The 17,133-nt window shown below is 44.1% G+C and overlaps 1 protein-coding gene across 1 annotated transcript; it reads left to right on the top strand.

The window, feature by feature from the left end:
* The first annotated feature begins 794 nt into the window (after window positions 1–794).
* On the top strand, window positions 795–2,046 carry LOC147867229 (short-chain dehydrogenase reductase 3b-like). Its single transcript, XM_087315019.1, has 2 exons — window positions 795–858; window positions 1,169–2,046. The coding sequence occupies exons 1-2, from the start codon at window positions 842–844 to the stop codon at window positions 1,968–1,970; spliced, it is 819 nt and encodes a 272-aa protein (XP_087171145.1). The 5' UTR covers window positions 795–841; the 3' UTR covers window positions 1,971–2,046.
* Window positions 2,047–17,133: the final 15,087 nt, after the last annotated feature.

Here is a 17,133-nt window from a genome sequence, read left to right as displayed (position 1 = left end):
TCCATAACAAAAGCCATAGCTTTTGATCAACCGACCAACTCATCAAATTGTTTTGTCAACTACATGATTTGATCATCCACTCCTTAGCATGGACTAACACGTATCATGTTACAAATTATTTTGTAGTTATTTATGAATATTCTTTCATATGCCTTCACGATGACAATAATTGCTAAAAACATTATTACTGCAATATCAATAAATAATAATAATGTCAAACGAAGAAAAGGAAAATGGGGTCCCCTTAATCGACAATGTTATGAAAGGAATAGTCTTTAGAAAATATGATCAAGACCCCATTTCTTTTTTGCGGTTTGTATTATTCACATGGCCTATTCTCAAGGGGAAAGTAGTCATCATCAATGGTAGAGCAAGTGGCATGGTTGATGGTACCACGTGCTGATTTGGTGAAAACAATGACTTGGTCATAATAGGAGATGCCCAAGAAAATATGAATACCCATCTTGGTGATGAGGTTAATGAACATGTTGCTATTTATAAGGATTATGATGACATAATGGCATCAATCTTACAAGGCCTCGTAACTCAAGCATTGATCAAGTTGCACAATTGACAATCAATTAGTTTACAATTTGTCTATGGTAATATTATATTATAATCAGTCTAGGTCTATGATAATTAGTCAATCAAACATGGTCGAACTCAAAACGTGGCAATACTAGTGTCTACATTTGCATATTTGTCAATCAATTACTTTATAATTTTGTCTAAATCTATTATAATATTTTATTCAAAACAATGAATGGGAATCTTATAAAACTATAGTTCTTTCATTCTATATCAGAACGAATGGGAAGGTTATGAAATCATTCACAAGAAAATGGCAAGTGCTCGAAGGTAATTAGTTTCATTTTGGTTCATTTTACTCATTACTACCCATTCAATATTTTCAACCATCTCAATATGGCTTTATATCTTAATTTGGTTTGGTGGTTTTGAGGTTTCAATACAATATTAATCTAATGAGAGTTGTTGGTTGCTTTGTTTAATAGTACTTGAACTGAGATTGCTTTGTTTTTGCCATGAGTCTCATCCCTCATTGTTATAAATTTGGATACAATTTCTGTAGTTTGGACAAATGTATAGTGTTTACAAGAATTATTAAGCTCGATCATTCTTTGCGGTGTTTATTAATTGCATGAGATAGGCTCGAGGGCAAAGTGTGTGTCATCACAGGTGGGGCAAGTGGCATCGGTGAGGCAACCGCGCGCTTGTTTGTTGAAAATGGTGCCTTGGTCGTAATAGGAGATATCCAGGATGATTTGGGCACCCATCTTGCAGATGAGCTCGGCCACCACGTCGCTATCTACAAGCATTGTGATGTGACACTGGAGTCGGACATGGAGGGACTTGTAAAACAAGCATTGAACAAGTGGGGGAAGCTTGACATAATGTATAGTAATGCCGGGATCGTCGGAAATGTGACGGGTGGGATGCAAAACTTGGATATAACGAACTTCGACAATGTGATGAATGTCAATCTACGTGGTATGGTCCTTGCCGTAAAACATGCGAGTAAGGTTATGGTTGAGACCCAAACAAGGGGTGTTATTATTTGTACTTCAAGTATGGCAAGTGTTACCGCTTCTGTAGCACCTATAGAATACACCATTTCAAAACATGCCCTTCTTGGGCTTATGAAAGGAGCAGCTAGTGATCTAGGGAAGTATGGGATTCGTGTGAACTGTGTTTCCCCATCTGCAGTCATAACACCAGCTTCCATGAAATTGCTCCGAGATCTTACTGGTAAGCATTCAGTATCAGAGCATGAGGTTCAAGCGTTTGTTGACTCCACCAATGTTCTTGTTGGTCATACATTTTCTACCTCAGATGTTGCACAAGCTGTCTTATATTTGGCGTCGGATGAGTCTACTTTTGTGAGTGGCCACAACCTTATTATCGATGGTGGCAACACTATTACCGATCGAACATACCAACAGGCAACATGATCTTTCAAAGAATAAATACATTTATTCTTTAATTGGAATTATGTATGTCTATGCAAATTAAAGTGATTTTGAATAACATGAATGATGCCTTCAAATGTTATGGTAGATGAATGCGGTCACCGATACATAAAAGCAAGTTTACATAAAACCTGTAGTTTTTTCTCAAATGATTCAAAAGAGTCCATGTTGTATGATTTAAGAGCACATGTTGGTATTTAAGTAATGCTACTATGAATTGCAATGCAGTTTACGTAAGGTTGAACTGTATGCATTTAATGAAAAATGATACTAAAAGTTTACTTTGGTCCATACTAATGGAAGAAGACAATCCAGACTCCTCATCAAATGGGATCTTAGTAGGTCATTAGACAAGAGCCAGGGTTTCTCATGAAAGAGAATTTTGGGCCAATCGTCATGGAGCATGTAGGGAAGGGGAAATTGTGAAAGGATGAGGCAGATGAATCCAAGAGATGGGTACAGAAAATGATAGGTTGGGATGATCCCATGGAGGAGGAAAAAGGCCTTGTGGAGGAAATTTGTCCAAATTATGCGGTCTTAGTCGAAGAGAAAAGGGCATGAATAGACAAGAAACCTGGCCCTTCCAAGAAGCATGACACTTAGTGAAGCTAGAAGATGAATGTGGATCCCATGATGAATAAAAAAGTAAAAAGAGACAGGTATTCCAACATATTTGAGCTTGGGATTTGAGAGACTATTAAGAAATTAAGTGGACTTTACATTACAGGAAATCCTCGGGGTTATTAAAAAAGAGTTTCATGATGTTAACTTTGCGCTTATGAATAAATATAAACCTAATGTACCATAGTAAAAGGATCCAAACCCTTGAACATGTCCATGAGTGCTACCATAATTTAAGCACTCAAAGATAATGAAGAATATGCTAATAGTCATTACACGAGGCCACCCTAGGCTAGATCAACGACTGAAACCCATGTTTGGATTTGGAATGTTAAGGAGCCAATTGTGGCATTAATTGATCATGGGGCGAATATTAATCTTATATATTTGGACAAAATTGATAGGGACACTAGACAATGACTTCAAGACATGGATGGAAGATTTGAGAAACCACAAAAGCCATTGAGTAACTACATGGGGCTAAAGTACATGTGAAAATTGGTGATGTCAAAACCATCCAATACTTCTTCATCCAAAATTTGGCAATGTATTTTGTTATCCCTAGAGAACTGTATAGTACACTAGTTCCAATGGAGATGAAATTCCTTGATAATGAATTTGTGCATGCACAGGTTCAAGGTCAAGACAAGGAAGGTTTGGTAAAGTTCTTAATTGTTCAACTAAACTATGAAAAAAATTGGGATAGTCTTAAGAGTGACAATAGAGACGATTTCTACTATGGACTATTAGAGAAAGGGACAACAATAGTGTAGACTATTTAGTTGTATCCTCGAATGTAATAAACGTTTGGATGAAATTCGCATCAAAAGATGTTTGAATTCAAAGAAGGATGAAATGTTAGGGCCAAATGGGTTCTCGTAATTTGTTTTTAACAACATTGGTAATTGTGGAAGGTTGTTACAAAGGAATGAAGGTGCATACATCATGTTCTCTTATGACAAATTGGCATTCGGGAAACAAGAGGTACTAGTTGTGGGATACCTTTGCAGATCATTTAATCAAAAGCTCCCTCTAGAAAAGGTGAACGCCATCCACAAAATGAAAGAAGAATGTCAATCACAAAACGAATTACGAAGATTCTTGGGGGCATACATGCATTTTACCACATTTTGGATTGCATATTATGCGTATATGGCAAAACCCTTGTATAGGCTACCTAAGAAAGGAAGAAAGTTCAAATGGGAAATAGATTGCATGTTATGTGTATCTGGCAAAACCCTTGTATAGGCTGCCTAAGAAAGGAAGAAAGTTCAAATGGGAAATAGATTGCATGTTATGTGTATCTGGCAACCCTTGTATAGGCTACCTAAGAAAGGAAGAAAGTTCAAATGTCGAAGTAATGAGAAGTCTCAAAGGCTTACAACTTAGAAGAACTAGCTCTGACAAAGTCTAATTATGCATCTGGGGTAAAAGTCTTTGTGATAGTAGATACAAGTTTGACAAGAATTGGATGGGAGACCAACCAATTGTCAAGAACTGCACGCTCGGTATGCGCAACGCTCGGCCACAACCGAGCTTAGAATCATACACAGAAAAAAAAAACGGGAATGAATGCACGACACAGTGAAGAGAAGAGTACAGAGGATGTTTACGTGGAAAACCCAAACTAGGGAAAAACCACGGCAGCCCACAGGCTGCAAACTATCACTATGTTACAGTGTACAACAGTAAAGCACCGAGGCAACAATCTCGAGCATTTTTTTTTATCTTCGCCACAGGCGGCGGTTACAACAGAGGCAACGACCTCTTCCTCTCTCACACTCTGTACATAGTTACGCGCTCTGATCTTGCGCAAACAACAATTAACAACACACCAAAAAAGTTTGCCCTAAGTCATATTTATACTAATATGAAATTTTCGGCTATTTACAAATATAGCCACGATGGACTCTCAGAAACATATTTACGAATATGTCTCTTCATCCGGTCATCCGGCGCTTGTCGGGTACTCGTCATCCGGTTCCCATCGGGTCTGCACCATCCAGCTCTCCGTAGCCGGGTACTTGTCATCCAATTTCTTTAGTACTGTTCTTCTCACTTCCCATCCGGAGGGACCTGTTTCCTAACAAACTCCCCCTTCACTCCGGCATGGGATGTCTCACTAGTCCGACTCGCTTCCGGCATGCATCCAGCTTGTCGGGTATGAGTACTTTGGTCAACATATCTGACCCGTTCTCGGCCATGTGGATCTTCGTCAACGCGAACTCCTGGTTCTCCACTCTTTCCTGAATCCAGTGATACCTACGCTGGAATGGTACGCTGTGTTCTTAGCAAGGTGGATGGCACTTTGACTGTCGCAATAGAGCCGGTATTCATCTTGTCGGATACCGAGCTCTCCCATGAAGTCCTTCATCCATAATATTTCCTTGCCGGCTTCCACAACCGCCATGTACTCCGCCTCCGTGGTTGACAACGCAACCCTCTTCTGCAGCCTCGACTGCCACGAAACAACTCCCCCTGCATATATTATTACATACCCGGATGTAGACCGGTTGGTATCCACATCAGCTGACATGTCCGAATTGGTAAAACCATCAAGTTGAGGTTTTCCGGAGCCGAATTAGAGACACATATTTGAAGTGCCCTTCAAGTACCAGAGTATCCATTTGACCGCGTTCCAGTGCTCCTTGCCGAGATTGCTCATAAACCGGCTCACCACTCCGACTGCGTATCCTATATCCGGTCGGGTACACACCATTGCGTACATTAAGCTCCTGACGGCAGAGGCATATGGAACCTTCATCATATCCGCGTTCTCTCCTTTCGTCTTTGGGCTTTGCTTACCGGATAAGTTGCAGTTTGCCGGAAGTGTCGATCCGACCGGTTTCGCATCTGACATGTTGAACCGCTGAAGCATCGTTGTCACATATTTCTCTTGTGACAGCCACAGTTGCTTCGTTGGCCGGTTCCGGATGATATGCATCCCCAACATCTGTCTTGCCGGACCCAAGTCTTTGACCGCGAAGGTTCTATTGAGAGCCTTCTTCAACATCCGTATCCTAGCTGGGTTTCGTCCGACGATCAACATGTCGTCCACGTACAGAAGGAGTATCTGGAAGTCGCCTCCTTTGAACTTCTTCACGAACACACATTGGTCAGCCTGTGTCTTGTGGTACCCTTGATCGGTCGTGAAGGATTCGAACTTCCGGTACCATTGCCGGGGAGCCTGCTTCAGTCCGTACAGGCTCTTCTTCAACCGGCATACTAGGTGCTCCTTCCCTTTCTCCACGAATCCTTCTGGTTGTTGCATGTAGATCTCCTCTTCGAGGTCACCGTGAAGGAATGTTGTCTTCACGTCCAGCTGCTCTACCTCGAGGTCCATGCATGCCATTATACTCAGCACCGTCCGGATGGAGGTCATCTTTACTACCGGGGCAAATATCTCGTCGAAGTCCACGCCCTTCTTTTGCTGGAACCCCTTCACCACGATCTTGGCTTTGTGTCTCGGGGGGTTGCCGGCATCTCCCGGTTTCAACTTGTACACCCACTTGTTTCGGAGTGCCCTCTTTCCTTTTGGCAACTCCACCAGTTCATACGTATGGTTCTCATGCAGGGAATCCATCTCATCCTGCATGGCACTTAACCATTTGCGGCTATGGGCGTCACTTTTAGCTTCCTCGAAGCTTTCTGGCTCCCCTTCATCGGTCAGCAGCACATGCTTTGCATCCGGAAATCTCCGGGGGGGCCTTCTCTCTCTGAGAGGATATCTCCATCTTTGGGATTCGGTAACCGGCCCCTCCATTTGCTCTTCATCCGAATCCGATTCAGGATCTTGGCCGGTTCCGGTTTCAGCTTCCTCTACTTCTTCTTCTGCCGGTTCGGTATCCTCACCGTAACCGGCTGGTTCCTCGAGTGCTAACCGATCTCTTGCCTGTTGGGTCTGCTCATCGTAGAATCGATCCTTACCGATCGACTCGGAGCTCATTATCTTCTTCTCCAACTCCCAGTCGGCGAGCGTCTTGTCCTCCATAAAGATAATATCTCGACTCTGGAATACCTTCTTGTCGACCAGGTTCCACACTCGGTAGCCGAACTCATCGTCGTCGTAACCGAGGAATATGCATGGCCGGGTCTTTGGATCCAACTTTCCTCTTCGGTCCTTAGCAATATGCACGTACGCAAGACACCCGAATACCTTCAGATGCTGGTAGGACACTTCCTTACCGGTCCAAACTCTCGGTGGCGTGTCTCCGTCCAAGGGTACTGAGGGTGATCTGTTTATCGCATATGTCGTCGTCGACAGTGCCTCAGCCCAAAACTTCTTGGATAGTTTTGCATGTGTCAGCATACTCTGAACCCTCTCCATTATGGTCCGGTTCATCCTCTCGGCCAGCCTGTTTAGTTCCGACGTCTTTGAGCCGGATTCCCTTCGAGCGACAGTACTCCTCGAACTGCCCCCGGTATTCACCTCCGTTATCTACTTGAACCGCCTTCAGCTTCCGGCCGGTTTCTCTTTCCACTCTCGCGTGGAGCTCTTTGAAGACGGATAACACCTGATCATTCGTCTTCAACGGTGTGGCCCACAGCTTCTGGTTGTGGTCATCTATGAACGTCACGAAGTACTGCGATCTTGCATGTGACTTCGTGTCAACTTGGCACACATTAGTATGCACCAACTCCAGTGGTGCATTACGTCTCATCGATGGCCTTGGTCAGAAGGAGGTCCGGTTTTGCTTACCGGCCAGACAATCAGTGCACTTCTCCAAGTGCACGTTCTTCACTAGAATGAGGTTGTCATCTGCAAGCCTATTCATCCCCTTCTCGCTCATGTGACACGGCCTTTTGTGCCACAGCTCACCGACAGTGTCGAATGCCACGTTCACTTCCTCCGGACATAACCGGGCATTCATCAGGTACATCGTGTTTACCTTCCGGGCCCGAGCCACAATTAGGCTCCCTTTCCTGAACTTCATAACACCGTTCCGGATGCTACCCATGTAGCCTTCATCATCTAGCCGACTAGCTGATATCAGGTTCAGACGAACCTCCGAAACGTGTCAAACATCCTTCAGCAGCAGCTTGCATCCGGTTGGCGTTGTTAGCCACACGTCTCCTATGCCAACAATTCGGCATGTACCTTCATTCCCCATTCGGACACAGCCGTGGTCACCGACTGAGCAGGATGGTCCGGGCTAAGGTGGAACGACGCTCCGGAGTCGACCACCCAGGTCATCTCGTCGCCGGCAAGGTTTATCTCACTCTCCTTGGTGATGAGCATCAACTCTTCTTCACTTGCCGCGATTGCCGTCATTCCCTTCCGGTCCGTTCCCCTCCGGTCTTTACCGTTCCGGTCCGGTGTCCGCTTCGAATCGGTACCGTCGGTTTCCTTGTCTTTCCGGAAATGCCAACAATTCTTCTGGAAGTGTCTCGGCTTGCCGCAATAGAAGCAAGTAGGCCTCCCCCTTGACTTTGATCGTGTCCCCGACTTTTGCCGGTTCTGGGGACTACGGTTTCTATGTCTTCCGCCTTCCGATTCGGTAAGGAGCGCTTTGGAGTCGGAGCTCGTATCCTTATCTTTCTGACGCGCCTCCTCATCTAGCAAGCTCGACTTCACTATTGCTAGGGATAACCGTTTTCCTTCCGGCCCGGCGTTGCCCAAAGTGACAACCAACGTCTCCCAGCTATCCGGGAGGGAACCGAGCAGGAGTAGCGCTAGTACCTCGTCGGCGAGAGGTACTTCCAATGACGTTGCCTGGTGTATCAGCCCCTGAAAGGCATTCATGTGCTCCGCCATGCTGGAGCCATCTTGGTACCGGAGTCTTACTAGCTTCCGGAATACCGAAACCTGGTTAACAACATTTTTGTTTTGAAACATAATGCCGATCTTCTCCCAGAGCTCATGAGCCTTACTCTCTTCATTGAAGTTGTTGTATAGGCTCATGTAGATGAAGCACCGTATGTACGCCGTTGTCTTCATGTGCATCACCTCCCATATCGTGGCGTCGATTTTGTCTGGACTCTTGTCCTTGAACTGAACCGGCAACCAAAGATCTTTAACCACGAGCATGTCCCTCATCTTCGACTTCCAAACCGAATAGTTGGAGCCGGTGAGCTTGAACATGCCTCCCAACGAGTCGTCCATTTTTTGTGTTGTTTCGCTCTGATACCACTTTGTGAAGAACTGCACGCTCAGTATGCGCAACGCTCGGCCACAATCGAGCTTAGAATCATACACAGAAAAAGAAAACGAGAATGAATGCACGACACAGTGAAGAGAAGAGTACACAGGATGTTTACGTGGAAAACCCAAACTAGGGAAAAACCACGGCAGCCCACAGGCTCCAAACTATCACTATGTTACAGTGTACAACAGTAAAGCACCGAGGCAACAACCTCGAGCTTTTTTTTTAATCTTCGCCACAGGCGGCGGTAACAACAGAGGCAACAACCTCTTCCTCTCTCACACTCTGTACACAGTTACGCGCTCTGATCTTGCGCAAACAACAATTAAAAACACACCAAAAAAGTTTGCCCTAAGTCATATTTATACTAATATGACTTTTTCGGCTATTTACAAATATAGCCACGATGGACTCTCAGAAACATATTCACGAATATGTCTCTTCATCCGGTGAGCACTCCTCACCGGGCTTGCATCATCCGGTGCTTGCCGGGTACTCGTCATCCGGTTCTCACCGGGTCTTCCATTTCCAGGTACTCCTCATCTGGTTCTCATCGGGTCTGCACCATCCGGCTCTCCATAGCTGGGTGCTCGTCATCCGGTTCTCACCGGGTCTGCACCAGCCGGCTCTCCGTAGCAAAAATTAAAGCAAAATACGGATGGCTAAGAATGTATGAAAATGCTTTGTGATTTGTGGAGACTTGTGAAACATTTTAGCTACGTTTAAATGTGCGACAAGGGCTGAACTCCATACAACTTATATGATGGCAGTGCATTTTAAATGGATGGTAGACATAGTAGTTATGCCTATGGGTATGGGACAAATGTTGTACTTGGTTTTAGCAAGAGAGGACCTTATGAATCAAGTCGAGAGGAGGGCTCTACGAAACAAAAGGATATCCTCTATTTGAAAATTGTTGTTAGAGGATGTCATTTGTTGATATTGTTTTGTTTGGGAAAAATTGTAGTGGAATATCTGAGGGAAATAGACTCTAAGGAAGCTAAAGAATGTTTTGTGTGATTAGGATTCATGTTGAATATGGAAGTTAATATTGCAAAATAAGATTGAGGGCATGTCGGTGAATCTCCGAAACAACACAGGTAGATAGCAAGAAAGAGATGTGCATTGTAACAGGATTCAAGAAGATGAAAAGATAAGGTGCTCTAGAGGTTTAGCATGGAATGTGCGAAGTCGGTCGACTCAACATTGCCAACCAACAATAAGCTATCCAGGAGACAATGTTCGTAGATGAAGACGGAGAAGGTTGAGATGATCAAGCTCCCCTATGCCTCAATTGTCGGAAGCTTGATGTACGCGATAGTATGCACTAGGCCGGACATTGGATACGCGATCGGTCTCGTCACCCGATTCATGAGCAATCCGGGCAGACGGCATTAGGTTGTAGTCAAGTGGATACTCTGGTACCTAAGAGGCACCTCAAGCGTGTGCCTCCGATTCGGCTCAAGTAACTCCTTATTAGAAGTCTTTATTGATTCAAACATGTCGCCTGATGTGGATACTAGCTGGTCCACGTTCGGATATGTTATGACTTATGAACGGGGAGTCGTCTCATGGTCGTTGAGGCTACAAAAGGCCATGTTGTTGTCAACCACGAAAGCAGAGTATATGGCTACAATGGAAGCCGGTAAGGAAATAATTGGAAAGCTGGGAATTCGGCAAGCAGAATTCCGACTCTACTGTGACAACTAAAGTGCCATCCACCTTGTGAAGAATGTTGCCTACCACTCGAGGACCAAGCACATACAGAGGAGATACCATTGGCTTCAGGAAAGGCTAGAAGAAAATGAGTTTTCTCTAGTGAAGATTCACACAGCAAAAAACAGATCGGACTTGCTGACAAAGGTGTTGTGGGCAAAGAAGTTGGACATCTGCCAAAGACAGGTCGGATTGGCGAAGCATCCCATGCCGGAGTGAAGGGGGAATTTGTTGGGAAACAGGTCCCTCCGGATGGAAAGGAGGAGCCGGATTAGTTGGATCCAATGAAGAAGCGACACCGGATCCGGACAAGGATCCGAAAAGGGACATATTTGTAATTACTGTAAAGACTATACATTTGTCTAAACTACATAAATTGTATCCAAATTTATAATAATGAGGGCTGACACTCATGGCAAAAACACATATGGATGAAGTCTTGCCATTATTCAATTATTATGTCTAGGCCAGATTTGTAAATAGCCCTAAAGTTGTATTAGTATAAATACAACTAGGGCAAATCATTTTGTGTGTAAGTGTTATTGTGAAAAGTTATAGTTGGTTGTGGCCTCTTTAACTAGAGAGAGAGAGAGAGAGAGAGAGAGAGAGAGAGAGAGAGAGAGAGTGTGTGTGTGTGTGTGTGTAAATTCTCCATATCTGTCAGTTTGACAAAGAAGAACTCAAGGTCCTTGTAGCTTCTTGTTGTATACCTTTCTCATATAGTGTTTTCTTGGAGTTTGTGGACTCCCGTGGTTTTTACCCTTTCTGGGTTTTCCAAGTTAAAATCTTTTGTCTCTGTACCTTAGTTTTTTTGTCTTCTATTATTTCAATCTTCTTGATCTCTACTCCTCATTTGCACACATGACAACCGGTAGTGGCTGGTAGTATCCTTTTTTATCTCCTATGGGCATTTGGTGTGAGCAAAATGTTAGAAATATTGAGAATTGATCAGATAGGTATATAGAGTTATAACCATTGTGATGGATATATGAAAACAAAACTTCTATTACATATGAGAGTAGCTCACAATGGTAGTTCACCCATCACTCACACCTTAGAGTGTAGATGGGATCTGGACAAACTCACTACAAAATTAGTGGGGACTGATGATCAATCCAACCACTGTGTACCAAAGTGGATTATATTCTATCTTTGGTCTGAGTATAACATTAAATGTGCAAGTCAATTGATAGTAGTGGAGATATTCCTTTTCAATCAACTGACTTGTGATTTAATATTCAACCCAACTCCCTAGATACAGGCTAGTGCTAGATAGTACTTATCTTGAAGTTAATAGCACGTACTTCAAGACTAAGTACATTGTAACTTGCCCACAAAATATTCTAGTCGACTTGATTAGCCAATTCTATTAGCCTACTTCGCTCTTTCCTAAATATATTGTATGCTACGCATCTACGGTTTCCTAGATTGAAACCTTATCGACCCATATGGTTGAGTTGCACACTAGATGCTCCTCATTTGGGGCACTATCATAAAATGTGCACCCTAAGAGCACACATGGGGATAGATTTACAACTTGGGGCTGATCATTGATTATATCTAACACGCCCCCTCAATGGTCAACCCATTGAGTTCACTTGGAATTCAGCCAAGTCCTAGTCGCCAAAGGTGTTGTTGTAGTTGTTCTACTCCAAGCGCCTTTGTGAAGATATTTGCAACCTTTTCTGATGTCGGACAATACTTGAGTACCACAATCTCATCATTTATTAGCTCCCGCACATATTGATACTGAATCTCTATGTGTTTAGTACGTGCATGAAATACGAGGTTCTTGGCAATGGCCATGCAACTTTGACTGTCACACCTCAATACCGTTGTTGTCCTTATTGGAACCGCCACATCCATAAGGATTCTTCTTAGCCAAACTACCTCGCATTCCGCCATGCATTCCGTTTTGTATTCCACCTCTATTGAAGACACTGCCAATGTTGGTTGTTTTTTACTACATGAAATAACTCCAGAGCCTATTGAAAAACAATATCCATAAATTGATTTTTTGGAATCACTATCTCCAGCCCAACCAGAGTTGCAATACCCACTAAGTTCATCAATTGTTGGCTTGTAGAAGAGTCTGTAATTTACAGTACCCACAATGTACTTTAATACACGTAGTGCAAATTTCCAATGAGTCTCCTTCGGCTTGTTGTTGAATCGACTGACCACATTGACTTACTGCCTCAGCCCAGTAGAACTTGGGCAAGCTCTTCTCTTCCAACATTGCCCGTGCCGCTTCCACAACCGACCAAATTTTCCTCTCGGCCATGCCGTTTTGCTCCGGCATGTATCTACAATTGAATTCGTGCTGAATTCCCATATGTTGTAGATAACCGTTGAATTGACACATCAGTTCGGAACGCCCCGAACTTCGACACCAAACCCCCGAGACAGACCTGGACCATCTCGCTTTCCTCGATGTTCACATCGATGGAAGCTAAGGGGTTGCATATGTCCTTAATCCTCGAGGTATATTCAGCCACCGACAAATCGCGTTGTCGTAGGTTGCTCAACTCTTGTCGGAGCTGAAGCTTCCTAGCTGTGGTGCTCGTGGTGAAAATCTTCTTCAGATTTTCCCACACACCCTTCGGCATTTTTGCATCCCGAACGTAGCTTAATAGCTATTCACCCACACAAGACACAAAGCACTACAACACTTTGCTCATTGATTGTTCCCACGGGGGGAAGTCTTTGTGTGTCGAATCGGGTGTTGTGTCATTTGCATCATCGACATAGGTCCAGTAACCGTGTCTGAGCAGGTACTGGTGCATCTTGTAAGACCAAGATGCGTAGTTGTTTCTATCGAGCTTCTCCGTTGGAAGCGAGCTAGCCATTCCTCTGTCCATCAGTTTTCTTGTTCTTCTTCGTTGGTTTTTCTTTCAAGCAAACTCGGCTGCAGAGGTTCTCAACCCTCGCGCTCTGATACCATGAAAAGAATTGCGTGCGGAAGCAATATAGAAAACTGAACAACAGAAAACGCACGTTTAATGGAAAGCTTAGGTTTGCACAGTACGCACAGGAGAGACAGAGAGAGACAGAGAGTAAATACCTAACTTAATTCAAAAAATAATACTCTATCTGTACATAGGATGTGCTCAGTGAGCAGTTTTATACAAGCCCTAACAATCGGGCTGGCACAAGTACTGACAGTACTTGACTGCTCATAAATGAGCTTCGACTCTTACTCCCAAAACTTTTCCTTACGAGGAATATCTCTCTAACGGCCTTTCGGTTTACGCACCGATACGGCCTTCCTACGCACCGGTTTGCGTACCGGTCCGGCCTAACCGATTGGTCCCAACCAATCCAGTCCTCGGCTTGCTCAACCGATCCGGCCGATGTTGAGTTTGTCTCTCAACAAATACACACATTCAACGCATAGAAGTGATTGGCGCACCGGAGCAATGTTTTGCATGCAAAAAACTTGGTCATTTAAAAAAGCATTGCCCTACAAGACATATTAAAGATCCTATGAAGGAGACTCTGGAAGGTCAGGACAACATAGGACATCAGAAGCCTCCCCCACCACGACCCGATAAGGCTGTGATGGAATGGCGAGTGGTGGGAAAAACCCATGTCCTTCGGAAAACTCCACAGGCACAAAATCCTCCATCGCCAATGAGCCCCAATCGATTTGATCTACTACAAGAGCTCCTCCCCACGGACGATAATTCCCGTAGTTCTTTCTTAAGTCCCCAGGAATGGCCTAAGGTGATACCAAGCACACAAGAGAAAGTTCTCGTTAAAGCTTACAAAACAGGGAAGCGAAGGAGGATAAGTCATGTTAAGACCTTAATACGGAGCTTGAGTGGAATGGCACCCAATGCAGAAGCAACAAACCAAGGTAGAAGTTTGAATGTCATGCCTCATATCATAGTCTTCCTGGGCACAAATGAGTGTGATTCCTCTAGCCAAGACCTTGAACCACACCTGCAAAACGCCTTGAAATGGCTAGGTATTGGGCACAAGATAGTGCAAAAAATAAGGGTACATGTATCGGAAGTATACAATAACAGAGTTCCGACGACCTCAATCTCCTTTCCACTCTTGGTTCCGACACATGAAGATTGGTCGAAATCCAAGATTAAAGATACGCTATGTAGCCAAGCAGCATGCTTTGTAGCAAAAATAAGTGATGAAGACCTCATGAACAAACTAAAGCAACATTGGCATAACACTGAATTCTTGTGCACCATGGATGAAGAGGAACCTCATCTCCGCCACATCCACCTACGGACTATCATAGACACCAAACTAACTCCAAGCCTTTTCTATTTCTATGAGAAGCATGAAGGGGCGATTGAAGCTCATAGGATAGCCCACAAATTCCACTCATGGATGTGGACCATCATTCCATCAATGGAAATGACGGGTTGTCTAAATGGTGAGTGCTCCCCACTCACAACATGTTGTGCAAAGCATCAGGCACAAATCTCCCACTCCATTATATGATTATGAAGATTGTAACATGGAATGTGCAAGGGCTCAGGAGTCGACTGGACCAACAAAATGGATGGAAACTGAGAAGAGATCTTGAGGAATATATATTAGGGGGTGATGCTGACATCATCATGTTGCAGGAACATCACCTTGATAGTACTCCTTTAAAGGAAGTCGGAGATCTTTTATCAAGATCATGGTGAACAATTTGGGAGCCAACAATAGGGGAGGACGGAAATCATGGTGGTATTTGCACTCTAATTCGGGAACATCTAGCCCAAGGCCTCATACACCAGGAATCACTTATACCTGGTAGGGCACATTTTTATACGTTGGCCATCCAAGGGCAACGCTGGAATTTCATGAATGTTTATGCTCCAAATAGCAGAACAGAAAGGGCAACATTCTGGGAACGCATCCGCCTACAAGTATTGGAGGGGATTTTAATATGATTGAATCCATTCATGATAGCTCCAACAACAACCCCATAGTTCTACAAGGAAGAGAACGTAAACAATGGGAGAAGCAATGTGTACACCTTAACCTGCGAGACATTTGGCATTCTGACAACTTCCAATGAAAAAGGGACTCTCTCTTATTCTCCCGATGAGACGGGCGGAATAGTGAACCCACTCTTTCCCGCAGTGACTGCATTTATGTGGGAGAGGCTCTAGAAGCGAAGGGAGGGTGGTGTCGCATAACTCCAGGCATGACTTTCTCTGACCATTACCCGGTAGTTGGTCATTTCCAATTGCACCAAAAATGGGGCCCATTCCAGCCTCACATCATGCACACTATCTACACAGTTATAAAGGTGAAGGAACAACTCTCCAACCAATGGTCATTACCTGTCAATGTCTCATCAGTATTTGACAAACTTCTAGCTAAATTAACAAGAGCTTCAACTCTCCTACATGAGTTTGTCAAGACCAGAAGCAAGGATGCTCAAGAAAAGCGACAGAGAACAAAACGGGGAATAATAGCCTTACAACGACTCCAACAGAGATATCCGTCATGTAGTTGGATTGTAGGACAAGTTGCCATGGCCAAACATGAACTCAGCATGGCGGAAAAGGAAATATACAACATGGAGTTTCATGGAAGCATGGTGCAATGGATTAGAGTAAGGGACAAAACCACGAAGGAATTCTTCTGCTCCAAAGGCCCGAGGCACGCTAGAATAATGATGTGTGGCCTCAACCGAGCGGATGGAATAACCACTGAGGATGGTGATGAAATGAGGAATATTGCCACAGGTTACTATAAGCACCTATTTACTGAAGATACTATGGCCACAGGGGAAGACATAAGAGAAGATATTATCCTCCAAAGCATACCCAAGAAAGTCACGACGGAAATGAATACATGGCTCGTGCGTCCCCTATCAACCATCGAGATATGGGAGGCCCTCTCTGATTTGGATGTAGATAGTTGCTCCAGAATCGACGGCCTCACCCCTCACTTTTTCACATGCCTTTGGGACACTATTAAAGAAGACCTCCTCCAGACATATGAGGAGATCATCACGTCTAGAAACATACCGGAGGAATTTGGACAAGGGATGATACATCTCATTCCTAAAAGTGGTGGTAGTGCCAACGACATTAGCAAGTGGCGGCCCATAACTCTTCTCAATACTGTCTATAAGTTGCTCGCAAAAATCGTGCCAAGCCGGTTAACACCTCTTCTCCCTCAACTCATTCATCCATCCCAGACAGGTTTCGTTAGAAATCAGAGCATCCTAGACAACCTCTTCTCATTTTGGGAAGCAGTAGCCCTTGCCAAGCGTACCAACAACAAGGTAGCGGTGGTGCTACTAGATTTTGAGAAAGCATATGACATGGTTTGCTGAAACTTTCTTGAAAGTGTGATGGGGAAACTTGGCTTTCAAGAGACATGGATCAAAGGCATTGCAGGACTTTATAGGAACGACAATAGTTGCATTTCACTGGCAAGTGAAAGGGGCCCCTTTTTCCGAATATCCCGATCTGTACGACAGGGATGCCCACTAGCTCTATCCTTATTTCTATTATACGCCGAAGCACTCTCTTGCTTTCTCAACTCGCGGCATCTCAACCTACATGGTCTTCTGGTGCCTCATTCTCATCAAAGCATCCTGGATATAGAATTTGTGGATGACACAACGGTCTACCTGCAAGGGGACTTGGAAAACCTACAAAAGCTTGAAAGTGGGTTAGCCGTATTTTGCA

The sequence above is a fragment of the Azolla caroliniana genome, unplaced genomic scaffold, assembly GCF_043228905.1.
Source record: "Azolla caroliniana isolate FFs.n. ecotype wild unplaced genomic scaffold, voAzoCaro1.0.p SCAF_2, whole genome shotgun sequence".
NCBI classification, from domain to species: domain Eukaryota; kingdom Viridiplantae; phylum Streptophyta; class Polypodiopsida; order Salviniales; family Salviniaceae; genus Azolla; species Azolla caroliniana.
This window is presented reverse-complemented; position numbering and strand designations above follow the sequence as displayed.